This window comes from Alligator sinensis, unplaced genomic scaffold (genome assembly GCF_000455745.1).
Source record: "Alligator sinensis unplaced genomic scaffold, ASM45574v1 scaffold633_1, whole genome shotgun sequence".
In the NCBI taxonomy this organism is placed as follows: Eukaryota; Metazoa; Chordata; order Crocodylia; family Alligatoridae; genus Alligator; species Alligator sinensis.
The window spans coordinates 249,474-261,872 of NW_005842280.1; the positions used below are offsets into that span (position 1 = coordinate 249,474).

The window sequence follows — 12,399 nt, forward strand, 5'->3', positions numbered from 1 at the left end:
CAGCACTGACTTCAGTGTAAAAGTGGAGCAGGAGTGGGGAGAGAGGAAGGATGCACATGCCTTTTGCTGAAGTAATCTGGGCCCAAGAAATGGGGGACCTGGGCTCTGCTCGCAATGCTTTTGATGCATGTTATTCAATGACTATATAATGCAAAATGCATAAATATCTTTGTGAGCAGGGGCCAGAACCCCTGGCTCCCTCCTTCCCTTTCATGGGGTGCCCTCCAGTAGTAGTGTGACCACAGTGCTGTTGGGCAACATGGGTGTAAGTCCTCCTCTTCTAGTTCTTGGCATCGGCACTGAGCTGCATGCATGAACGCGGCTTCAAATAGTCTTTCGCTGTGGTTATTCCCCTGCTAAGGAACTGGGATTTACAGAGACCTTGTGTTTCCCAGATGGAATGAATCATGGCAGAGCTTAGATGCAGTTTGAGGTCTGGTTTGCCTTTGAGCATGTGTAGTAACCAAACTCTAGGTACCTGGGCATCTTTTCATGGTTAAATAGAGGCAGTCCAGCAGCTGCTGTATTGACTAGAATAAGACCACACTTACTGATTTAGATGTCTAAAAGCCTCAAAAGAACTGCTTAGACATCTTAGGGACAGAATAGGATCTGGGCCTATGCTCTAAGCAAAATTAGTTTTGTTCACACTGAAGCTACTGAACCATAGTAATCTGAAGAAAATTAGAAATTTACTAAGGAGTAAAGTAATTTTCTACTGCATTGCATATAATTCAAGCCAAGCTTTTGTGCATGCAAAAGCATGGATAGGGAGTGTGAATGTTGGTTGAGCAGAAAATGTCAGGACTGTTTCATAAATTGTAATTTCATGCTGGTTTGGTAACTTGGTATGCAGAGAATTAGGTTATGGTCTGATTCTTAGAGCTGCCATGATGAGTAGGTGGTTTTAACTTGACAGATAAGAGGCTTTTAAAATTATTGTCCCTTGAAAGATAAATTGCCATCCACAGATATTTTATAACAGCAGGTAATATAGACAGTTCCCTGGCACTACCTGTGTGTCTCTGTTCCACTGAGAGTTATGCTGCTTTCTGCAGCCAAGGCATTCTCTTCCCAGGCCAAAATCTGTTTGACCTACCACCTGTGAAGAAACACAGGCCTGCATAAAGAAGCAATCCTCATCAGTCGTAGACTGGGAGGGACTACATGAGGTCATCTAGTCCAGTGCTCTGCTTAACGCAGGATTGTCCCTGATTAAACCATCCCAGTCAAATACCCGTCTAACCTGCTCTTGAAAATTTACAACGATGGAAATTCCACAACTTTTTCTCTAGGTCGCCTGCTCCAGTGCTTGACCACCGTCATAGTTAGGTTGGAGATTAGGAGAAACTTTCTAAATTTCCTCTGCTTCTGCTTGAGCCATTGGTCGTAGTCCTGTCCCTTTGTGGCTACAGAAAAGTCTTTCTCCATCCTCTCTTTGATTACCCTTTTTTGTATTTGAAGATTAATGTTACAGTCTTCCCCCCTAGTCTTCTTTTCTCCAGACTAAATAACCCTAGCTCTTTCAGCCTGTCTTTGTATATCATGCTTCCTAGGGCCCTAATTCATTTTTGCTGCTTTCCAATCTGTCCACATCCTTCTTAAGGGTGGGGGGCAAACTGCACACAGCACTGCAGTGAGCCCTCATCAGTACTGAATAGAGGAAGCATCACTTTGCTTGACTTGCAAGTGACACTCCTGTTGATACAACCCAGTATGCTGTAGGCTTTCTTTTTCCCAACAAAAACACACTGGCTTATAGTCAGCTTATGGACCAATAGTGTCAGTGAAGTTTCTTTAAATTCTCGTTGATAGAAGGAACAATTCTGCTCCCATTCCTGTCTTTGAAAAAGATTGACAGAAGGTTTCTTTATATTTTAGTAACATCTCTGATGACCATATGAAGACGGTAGGGGTGCACCAATAGAGATTTTTGGGGGCTGATACCATAGCTGATATTTAAGGAGGCATATTGGATGATACCGATTCAAAACAGCTACCTCCAGGTGGTAAGTCTGTTGTGGTGGAAAGGAAGGGGCATGTGGGGGCAGATTAATGCTCCCGCGGTGCGGGAGGGAAGGGGCAGGGACAGGCACTGCCCAGGTTGGACAGGGGCACAGGAGGAAGGCACCACTCCTGGGGGAAGGGGACAGTTCCCACTGCTGCTTGCACCCCTGGGGGGGGAGGGGTGTGCCCCTGGATGTGCGCGGGTGTGTGGGCTAGAACTGGCATTGCATGACTCTTCTCAGTGGGAGCTGGGCTTGGAGTGGACACCAGTGGCGCTGGGAGGGAGCTGCAGCCACCCCAGATTTGGCCACCGCTCTACTCCCAGCCCCACACTGCCAGGTGCAGCCTGGCTCCCTGTCCCTCCACCCACACGCTGCAGCCCCCACCCAGTGCCACCGGTGCCTACTCCAAGGCTCTTCTGGCAGGGGTGGGCTCGGAGCGGATGCTGGGAGGGGGCTACAGCCACCCCAAGTTTCGCTGCCACTCACCAGCTGCCTGGCGCAGCCTCGGCTCTTCCCAGCATGTGGGCGGAGGCAGGATATGGAGCCAGGCTGCACCTGGCGGCACGGGGCTGGGAGCAGAACAGTGGTGAAATTTGGGATGGCTGCAGCCCCTCCCAGCACTGCCAGTGCCCGCTCTGAGCCCAGCCCTCCCTCACTGAGAAGAGCCCCATGTAGCGCTGGCTCCAGACCAACCGCCAGCCCCAGGCACCCCCCTCGCTCTCCCAGGGTGCAAGCAGCGGCAGGAGCCACCCCCCGCCATGAGCCACACCTCCATCCTCTGTCCCTGTCCCCCTGGGCAGCACCTGCCTCTGCTCCCTACCTCACCGCAGGGGGCATTAATGTGCCCCCCACATCCCTTCCTTCCCCACTGCCCTTCTGATTTATTTTTACCAGCTGGAGGCAGCCCTTCACGCTGCTGGCTCTGCTCCGTGCTGCTCTGGCTACGCACAGCACGGGCATTTATTGGCCCCATTGGGCCGATATCTGATACAGCAAACTTTTTTTTATATCGGTACCAATCCAATATTAGACCGATGTATTGGTGCATCTCTAGTGATGCTCTATCCAGTCTTCTTTAGACAGAGGAAGAAAAGAATTGCAAGAAGTCTCAGAAGGAAAAATATATACCTTAGCAAGGGGCAGAGCTGTGTGAATAATTGATATTTTATTTTTCGGGGGGGGCGTTATTTTCTGGCCAACTTGAAAAGAGTGAATACATAAATAAAATAATATTTCATGAAACAAAACACTGTCCTTTTGAACTTAAAAAAAAAAAAACTTTGTTAAAACTAATATGAAAATGAAACATTTCATTTCAAAACCTTTTGTTTTTTTCACTCTTCTGGAAATTTTTTTAGCCTGTCTAACAAAACAGTTTACTGAAATTGACTGGATTCTAAAAATGGTGCCCCAAATCTGTGTTTCTTTCAGTGACGAGCGGGAGAGGAGAGTTTAAGCCCACTATCGCTCTTTAGATGAGTCTTTGGGGTTGGGAAGGAAGAAATCTGATCAAGATGCCAATATGTTATGCTTGCTAAGAAAACATTTTTGGTTGTTGTTGATCAGGGGTTGCTGTTCTTCAGAAGAGTATGCGATTATATGCACCATTTTACTCTTCTGATATCATCATTGCCTCTCCCCTTGGTCTGAGAACAGTTATTGGAGCAGAGGGAGAGAAGAAGAGGGATTTTGACTTTCTCTCATCGATAGAAATTCTCATAATTGATCAAGCAGATATTTACCTGATGCAGAATTGGGAGCACATTCTGGTAAGTTTTTTTTAAATATTGCTCTTGCTTTTTTGGCATATTGTGCCACATACAATGAACTGTGTCCAAACTCTTTCTCTGTCTCATGCCTAAGAATTTTTTTATCTCCTAAGAATAACCTCTTCAGAGTTTTCAGTACTACCTAGTCCTGTTGCTCTCTAAATCTCAGTGCTTTTCATTTTCATAACCCATTTCATCTGAAGTTTTCTGAGGACTCTTGCAACAGAGTTGACTCCTCTGGAAAGGAACAGATTCTTTTCCTCACCTCTGGGAGGGAGTATCAGTCATACAACCGCTTACAGCAATACTGCACATTAGTTGAAGGAATTATGATTGTATCTGTTTGCAACCATTATGAACTTAGCAAGGAAACTTCCTTCTCTCTGACAGAAGTTAGGTGGCATGGGTTAATTCGGCAAACATAGGGATATTAATATAGCCCATCAAGAGGTAAGTTACCATGTAAAACATTTTAGGGGTCTCTTCAGAGTTAAGAATATGCATTGTTGACAGTGTTTGGAAAGAAGCAAACAAAAGGCTTCTGTGTGACTGCTGATTTGAAACACTCTACTAAAGTGTGTCTCTGTAATTTAATGAGATTGTCAGCTCAAGAGTGTCAACGTCAAATAATATCAAAATGGAAACTATCAAAAATATTTTCCATGGGCACAATCCTTTGACGGTTCTGGCTAAGACATTGCACAGAGGGGGTGGCACCAGACCTAAGACCACTTGAGTGCTCTCACTGAATGCAGTGGGTGTTCCATTTGGGCTTTCTTGATTTCAGCAAAGAATTTCTGGAAAAGACCCCAACTTTTGAAAAGAGGAATTTACTATTATCACATGATTCTAGCTCTTGAATTGTTCCCATTATGAGACTGCAGCTTCTTAAGTCCAAGAAACTAATGACTTTTGATTAAATCCTGTAGGGGAAAAGATGCCAGTAAACTACTGTTCACTTGATGACTAAGCAGAAAGCCATTTCTTGGGAGGCATGGATATATTACGTTGTAGACAGATTCATTCACCTCTGCTCACTTTATAGTGCAGTTAACTTACTTACAGCCTATATGTTCAAGGTGTAAAATTTATGTGCCTGTTTTCTTTCCATTTTTAAAAGCACCTGATGAACCATCTTAACCTCCTGCCTCTGAATTCCCATGGTGTAGACTTCTCACGAGTGCGCATGCTGAATCTCAATAACTGGTCCAAGTATTATCGTCAGACCTTACTGTTCAGTGCTCTTCAAGATCCCCAGATTAACTCTATCTTTAATAAACATTGCTTCAATTACCGAGGGCAGGTGAGTTCACAAACCAGCTGATAACAGCCTGAGACCTATGAAGAAGATGCTAAGTTAATCTTCAGCCTGGGAAGAGTAGCAGTAGACACTTTTTATTGTTTGCACAGGTGCTAATAGTTTATGTAGCCTGTATACTTCAATTTTAAATTCATGTCATTGTGCACCATTTTCTAATGGCTCCCTGTTTGTTGACTGAAGGAACCGGTCTGTCCCTTGCAGTTTTTGATTTTACCTGTTAATTAAAGGGACATCTGATGGGACAAAGTTTTTGTAAAGCTTGTAATCAAGTAACTTTTTTGTTTGGTTTTGCATTGATTTCAGTTTTATTCACTTGAGTGGAATTTTGGTTTGCAAAATATACTTTTTCCTCTCTTGTTTGTAACCTGAACACTGCAGTGTTGGATTAATCCATGGGTATGACAAAATGAAAGGTCTACTTTTGCTGTTCAACATAAGGAAAGGCATAAAATAAGCAGTTATTTCTGCTGTCATATCAACCTAGAAGTCATGTCACATAGTTACCAGATGTGGCCTGGGCAAATGCAAGCAGTGTTCCAGTAGGACTTTGTCTTGTTCCAAACAGCCTTATTGGTTGTCTATAGATGTGAGTCACTAACTGAAAATTTGACTTGGAATGTGAATGCTTTTTCAAGTACACAGTGTTTTTGTTTCATTACTCCCCTAACCGTCCTGACTTCCTCTTGCAGGTAGCTGTAAGGAATGTACCCATGACTGGCTCTATTAACCATGTTGTGGTACAGCTTCCTCATGTTTTCCGGAGGCTGGAATCTGATAGCCTAATTTCCATAATAGACGCAAGGTAACTTGTCATTGTGACCTTTTTGCTGTGTCCCCATGCTTGCAGTTTCAAATGTGGTGCTTGGTTAGCGGACTCTCTTTAAGAAACAGTTGGATGCCTATTTTGCTGGGATCCTTTGACCCTAGCTGACTTCCTGCCCCTTGGGCAGGGGGCAGGACTCCATGATCTTCCAAGGTCCCTTTCAGCCCTAAGATCTGTGAATGTAGCAGATTGTCTAGAACGCAGAGTCTATATGCTTTTTTTTAAGTGAGGGGGGAAAAACCCAAAAATAAGTGTGCTCTTGTTGCTCCTCTGATGCAGTTAAATGCTGCATATTCTAGCCCTGGTTTCTTCCTTTTTGCTGAGTCCTCACTTCCCCTTTTAAAAGAGAGAAAATGATGCTGTGGTGAAGGTAGTATGATGGTATTGTTTCACTACCATAGCTGTGAATTTAAACTTCTTCAAACTGGCTTAAGATTTCCAGGGTTGAAGACTTTCTTGACTGTGTCCTAAAATAATAGAGGTTTTGTTTGATCAAAACCTTTTTATTCTCCAGATCATTTATATGATGAAAGGCTGAACATTTACTTGATAAGACAGATTTGCATTTTCCTACTTCAGGTTCCAGTTCTTTATTGACAAAGTGCTGCCTGAGTACCGTGACGCAGTCATGTCCCATACTCTTATTTATGTTCCATCGTATTTTGACTATGTTCGTCTTCGCAACTACTTCAAGAAGGAAGAGCTGAATTTTACGTACACCTGTGAATACACCAAAAAATCTAGCATCTCCAGAGCAAGACAGTTCTTCCTCAAGGGAGAGAGGCAGTTCTTACTTTTTACTGAGCGCTTTCACTTTTACAAAAGGTAAGCCCTGGGCCATATTTTGATCCAACTTGTATGCACATACAGTTCTGGGGCAGAGCCTGGCCCAGAGTGAATTCTCTAGTCTCAGACTTGCACTCACTGATGACTTTTGCTGTTTCATCTGTCTGTCAAATCTGTTTGGTGTTTTTTCAGCTTGATGTAGGAAATGTCTGAAATGCTAACCTTAAAAAATTACAGATATCCCCTTGAAGAATTAATGATGCCTTCAGGCTTGTAGTTTTCCAGCACTCTTGATTCCCAATGAAGTCAGAAGGAATGCAGCACTATGCAGTACATACCTAGCTATATATAATATAGTACCTTTTGCCACAGTTGGCATCTGTGTCAGGATAATTTCTTTTGCCTCTGGAAAGGAACAAAGGACTTGTTCCAAGACAGAAGCACAATCAGAGCATTTTCAGAAAGACCAGAAGAGGAATTCTTCTTGAAACTTCTTGTGGAATGTAGTTTGGAAGCACAAAATTACTGAAGTAGGATTCTAGTTAGGATTTCAAGGTTTATGGGATCTTTTACAGAGCACCAGTGACCAGGGTCTGTTTAAATCAGATTTAAAGATGGCAGCTGTGGATGCAGCTGGAAGCATTGCCTCAAGAAGAGTGTGCTATGCAAATGGGCAAACAATTTTTGTATATGTATGCATATTCATATGTATGAATGTTGAATGTGCCCACGAGAAACTAAAGCTACTTTTTGCTGAATCTGCTGATGGTAATCAATGCACAGTTTTACTTTATGTTCATAATATAGCCTGTACTTGCCAACCTAGCAATACCTTCCCACACTTGTGGCTGGGGTCATTAATTTTTCAATGCCCTTGGACAAACATAACGATATATTTATTCTGTTCCATGAGTAGATCTGTATATATGAATGTATCATATTTATTTATTTCACACACCCAATACATTTATGATATGATAAAATGCCAGATCACCTACACAGACAGACAGATATCTTTGTAGGTCATTTGACATTATAAAAATGATATGGAAAACAACTTTCCTGAATGTAAGGTAATCACTTCTATATCATTTGAATTTTATAGTATCCTGAAGCTGTCTCTTCAAGATCATCTTGCTGTTCTAAATTGAACAGCTCCTCTAGCAAGTTTTTTTTTTCAGGATTTTTTTTTCTTTTTCTTTTCTTTTTTTAAGTTGTGTTTCCATACTCTGGACCCTTGCTCATTTTTAAAATGTAACTTTTTCAGTTAAATCGCTATTCAAAGTAAAAATCCAGGACTGGCAATAATGCTTAGCACTTCCTATTGCATTTTAGTGGGCAAAGTGAATACAGTGGAGCTCCCTTACAAAAGTGGCTGAATTCGTCAAGGAGCTTTATAGCCTTTAATGAATTCATTCTCAATTCTTCATTTGGCATGTAAATGAAATGTCAGAAGTTAGAACTTCAGACTTGCTGGCTCCCAAGTCTTGTGCTTGATACTGTAATCCCTGTGGTGACTATTGTAGAATGCAGTGTGCCTAGTCTGACAGCCCATCTAGTCAGTCATTTAAAGGACATTTTTTCTCTTGACCATGATCTGGAGGGGTGTGGGGAGCATTGCAAGTAAGCAAATGTTGGATTTTTAATAAAACCCCCAATATTCTGCCCTGTAAGCAACAAGTGTAGGTAGTTGGAGCTTACCCAGTCCTGACCAGAGTCAGGGGGAAAATGATGGCTTTCTATCAAAAATGCAGTTTTTATCAAAATAGCATAACTTTGGACTGGGTTTTAGATGGAGTTCCAAAAAGTCGATTTGAGTTTGGGAGTTGATGGTGCTGAGCACTTTGCATGATTTAGACTCTCAGTTCTGTTGTCACAACATCCTAGGTTTAAGTGGATGCACTCACTTTCTGAGTTGAGGCATGCAAGAGGCAGAAGGCCATTCTCCCAGTTCCTACAAGTTACAGTGAGAACTCTGAGCTTCACAAAACTAAGCCCCTGATATACTGCTTTACATTCATAGGTGTGTAGATAGCAGATACCCGTCATTGTGACAACACTTTTTTTTTCTTTTAATACAGATATACAATACGAGGGATTAGAAATCTCATTTTCTATGAGCTACCAACATACTCCCATTTCTACAGTGAGATCTGCAATATGATGAAGGCCAACAATGGAGAGGAAGCTACTTGGACATGTACTGTTCTTTATTCAAAGTACGATGTGCAGAAACTGGCTGCTGTTGTGGGTATAGAGCGTGCTGCTCAAATGCTGCAGTCTGACAAAAGTGTGCACCTCTTTGTTACTGGAGAAAATGAGTAAGCAAGCCTATGAACCACGCTGTGTGTATGGACTTGGGTCTTTTTTCCTAACACACTTTTTAATGTTGTTTCTTAATATTAAGTGTTTAATGAATTTTCTCTACCTCCTTCTCCTCCTCAAGTATTTTCCTGGAATTAATTTTAAAGAGTTAATTTGTACATTTAAATATTCTGATTTAAAGCAGTGATGGAAACAAAATAAGTGTATAAGATTTTTTTCCTCCCCACCCCTTTGTTGATGCTGGTGATTCTCAATCAGTGTGCTGAGGCACCCTGGGGTGCCACGAGATCTTTTTGAAGGAAGCCATGAGGTGTGAGGAACTGAGCAGGTGCAGGGAGGTAAGTGCAGACTCGCTGGCTCCTGTTCCACCCCTATTGCCCAGTGTCTCTGAAGAGGTAAGCGCTGTAATACATTTATTTTTTGGTGCTGCTCATTTAACAAAGTCTTACGTGGGGGTATCTTGCATCAAATAAGGTTGAGAGCCACTTGTTTAAGTGAACAAGGTAGATTCCAGATTTGAGTTTGAACTACTTTTCTCCTATGTGTTCTGTCTGCATATTTACTAAATGGTCCTGGTGTGAGAAGTACCTTCTGTCAGATCACTTCACTCCACTCCATTTTTCACATACCCTGTCAGAGAATCTCTACTTTCTTTCAGCGAAGGCAACTTCTATTTGCTTGTTTTGCAGGAAGGTAATGAGGGTGCATCCAAAGAAGTTCTACCATGCTTACACTCCATGTTGCCGTCCGTGAAAGGGTGGTATAGGTGAGCCTTTTTGACGAGGAACCACCTATAGCCCAAGCATATTGCTGCATCAGTAGCCTTGAAGAATAGACTGGGTTCTGAGCCCAAGGGTCTGCCTTTTTACACTAAATGGTCCCCACCTTACCCTACCGCAGTCATTCTCAACTAGGGTGCCACAAAGTCCTTTTAATGGTGCTGCACAATTTTAACACAGTTAGTATGCAAATACCTACACATAATTGACATGGTAAACCCAGAGACTGCAAGTAGGAATCCATAATGTCCAAAACATTCTGACCTGTTGAGATCTTTGGAAATGTCCTTGTTGAGTAGCCTTATAGAAACAAAGTCCCTAGAGCTGTTTGCTTTCTTCTGGGACTAGACACTAACTGCTTCTGGCTTATGGACCTCTTCTCTTTAGCCCAGGAGGTTGAAGTTCTCTCTTTCCTTTTCAAAAACTGACACAGCAAATCTCTGTTCAGTGTCATTTCTCCCTTCCCTCCTGTTTTCCAGACTTGACATGGATGAATTCTTGTTGGGCGCATGAGAGCATCTGGGGTTAAGTATTCTCTCCGCCAGCTATAGCCATCACTGGTGAATAGTTGACCTCCAAGGAAGCTAAAGTGGGGGATCTATTTAGGAAGAGAAAAGGATGTAATATTGCTGCTCTACTTGCTATACTTTAAAGCAGCAGAAAGGTTATTGGCCAGAATCTTAACCTGAAGGGCTTTCTCCTGTTCCCAGTGACTAGGATGAAAGTAGAATCAAATTGTGTGGGGTTTTTTTTGTTTGTCTGTTTGTTTTTGTTTTTAATCAACTATACAAATATCTTCCATGTTATTTCTCCCCTCCACCCTCCTTTTTTCCCTTTATTGTAAGGAAAACCCTCTGAAGAAGTAAGTCCTCTTAGCCAAATTGCAAATGAATGAGAGAAGCATACGTGCATGTGTGACACTTTTAGAGATGATTTGTTGATGATAAATATTAATTAATTGGTTGTTAATGTAGTGATACATTCTGGATCCTTGCATTGCCAAAGTGAAACCCCTGAATCCATTACAAGCCTGATATACTGTCAGCTGTAAAAAGCACATGAAGTGGGATTTATAGCACTCACTTGCTCCAGCTGAAGCTGATGTTAGAATTTTGGTGTACTTTGGTGGGAGATAAAGTAGGTCAATACAAAGTGCACTAGAAAATACTACTCTTAAACTAGATTTAACGCTGCATGTGGCTCTTTAAAGCCTTGTGTCTGTTGGAGTAAGTGGCACCTTACCCATTAAAATCAGCATTTCTGTGTTGCAGTGAGTGTCAGCCCGCATATACTTGAAGGGGAAGGGGCGTGTTCTGCTTTCAGCAGGTTTGATGCAAACTTGCTGACTGTAAGCACTGCATCAATGACTTATCTCTGTGATTATCAGTGATTCCCCTCCCTGGCCCCTGAAACATTTTTAGTTGCATGGAGCTTTAATAGGAGCACTAAGGAGACCAAGTTACCACTGTATGAGTTTGGCCCTTCTTGTATTAGGGAAGTTGCTCAGACTATGACCAGTAATTTAAAAGTCTTTGCTAGGAAGAGGTAACCTCTAAAAGCAGGTCAATTCTTGATCTCAGCCACCCTCGTGTAACTCTGCCATGACTACGTTTAAAATCTGGCTGCATGTTGCATCTGGTTTTCTGCATGGTTTTTCTTTCTCGGCACTAGTTACTGAAGTTGAAATGACCCTAAGGTACCTGACGTATAAATGGAATCTAACCCCATGATAATAACTGGCATTTTATTTTCAAAATGGTTTAAAGACTTAATTGCACATTATTGTGGCACAGAAGGACATTCACCTATCAAGCAGTTCAGTAAATGCACAGCTGTTGTGTAACTTCTCATCTTGAGCCAGAAACAAATTGTGTCCATTGGCTCCTGAGCTACCATTTCAAGGCCCTGATGCTGGCTTAAAATATTCTGTGTTTATAAGTACCTTAGGACCTTCTCTGTACTGGGGAGATGAATTTGACAGTACTTGCATTTAAAAAAAAAGACTTCTGACCTGAGAGAGTGAGCTGTCTTACCAGGCACTAAGATTTCCTGACGCCAGCTGCCAGTGTAGTAGTGCTGAAGGTCTGCATTAGTGGTTAGCCTGGGGAATTCCAGTTAAAGGTTAAAAATAAACACAGATAAGGAGTTCTTCTTTGAGATCTTTGTAGTGACTCTTCTAGCATTTGAGAAGTCCAAATAATTGATCACTGGTGGAAGTTATAGTTGTGTGTGCATGTGAACATTGTTCCTTTCACTAATGAGCTCTGTTGCAATGTATCTCGCATCATTATATATAAATATAACTAAAACCAGGATAATAGGTTTGTCAAGCCTTGCTGCAGGATGCGAGGCCATACTTCAGGTGGCTAAGGAGCTGCCGGGGCCGTAGAGCTGGGGAAACTGAACTTGGAGCAGAAACGATTAGGATATTGTAATCCATGTGAGAGAGAACTATAGCAGCCTTGTTAACAAAAGTGGAATCAACAATTCTTTCAGAGTCATGCAGACTGTATTAGTTATGCTGTCTTGGCTTTAAACTTAAAACCTCATAGAAGTAAACTCTTTAGACCTGGTTGCCAAGCATTCC

At 42.2% G+C, this 12,399-nt stretch overlaps 1 protein-coding gene across 4 annotated transcripts in view; it reads left to right on the plus strand.

The window, feature by feature from the left end:
* UTP25 (UTP25, small subunit processor component) overlaps positions 1–12,371 on the plus strand; it is a 36,030-nt gene extending 23,659 nt beyond the window's left edge. For 3 of the 4 annotated variants that reach the window (XM_025209307.1, XM_006027972.3, XM_025209308.1), the window contains exons 8-12: positions 3,576–3,778; positions 4,899–5,081; positions 5,789–5,901; positions 6,502–6,747; positions 8,790–12,371. In XM_025209307.1, coding sequence (XP_025065092.1) covers positions 3,576–3,778; positions 4,899–5,081; positions 5,789–5,901; positions 6,502–6,747; positions 8,790–9,033 — 989 coding nt within the window. In that variant the 3' untranslated portion in view covers positions 9,034–12,371. The remainder of the gene's footprint in view (positions 1–3,575; positions 3,779–4,898; positions 5,082–5,788; positions 5,902–6,501; positions 6,748–8,789) is intronic. The other variant, XM_025209309.1, reaches the window with a different exon arrangement.
* The last annotated feature ends 28 nt before the right edge of the window (positions 12,372–12,399 follow it).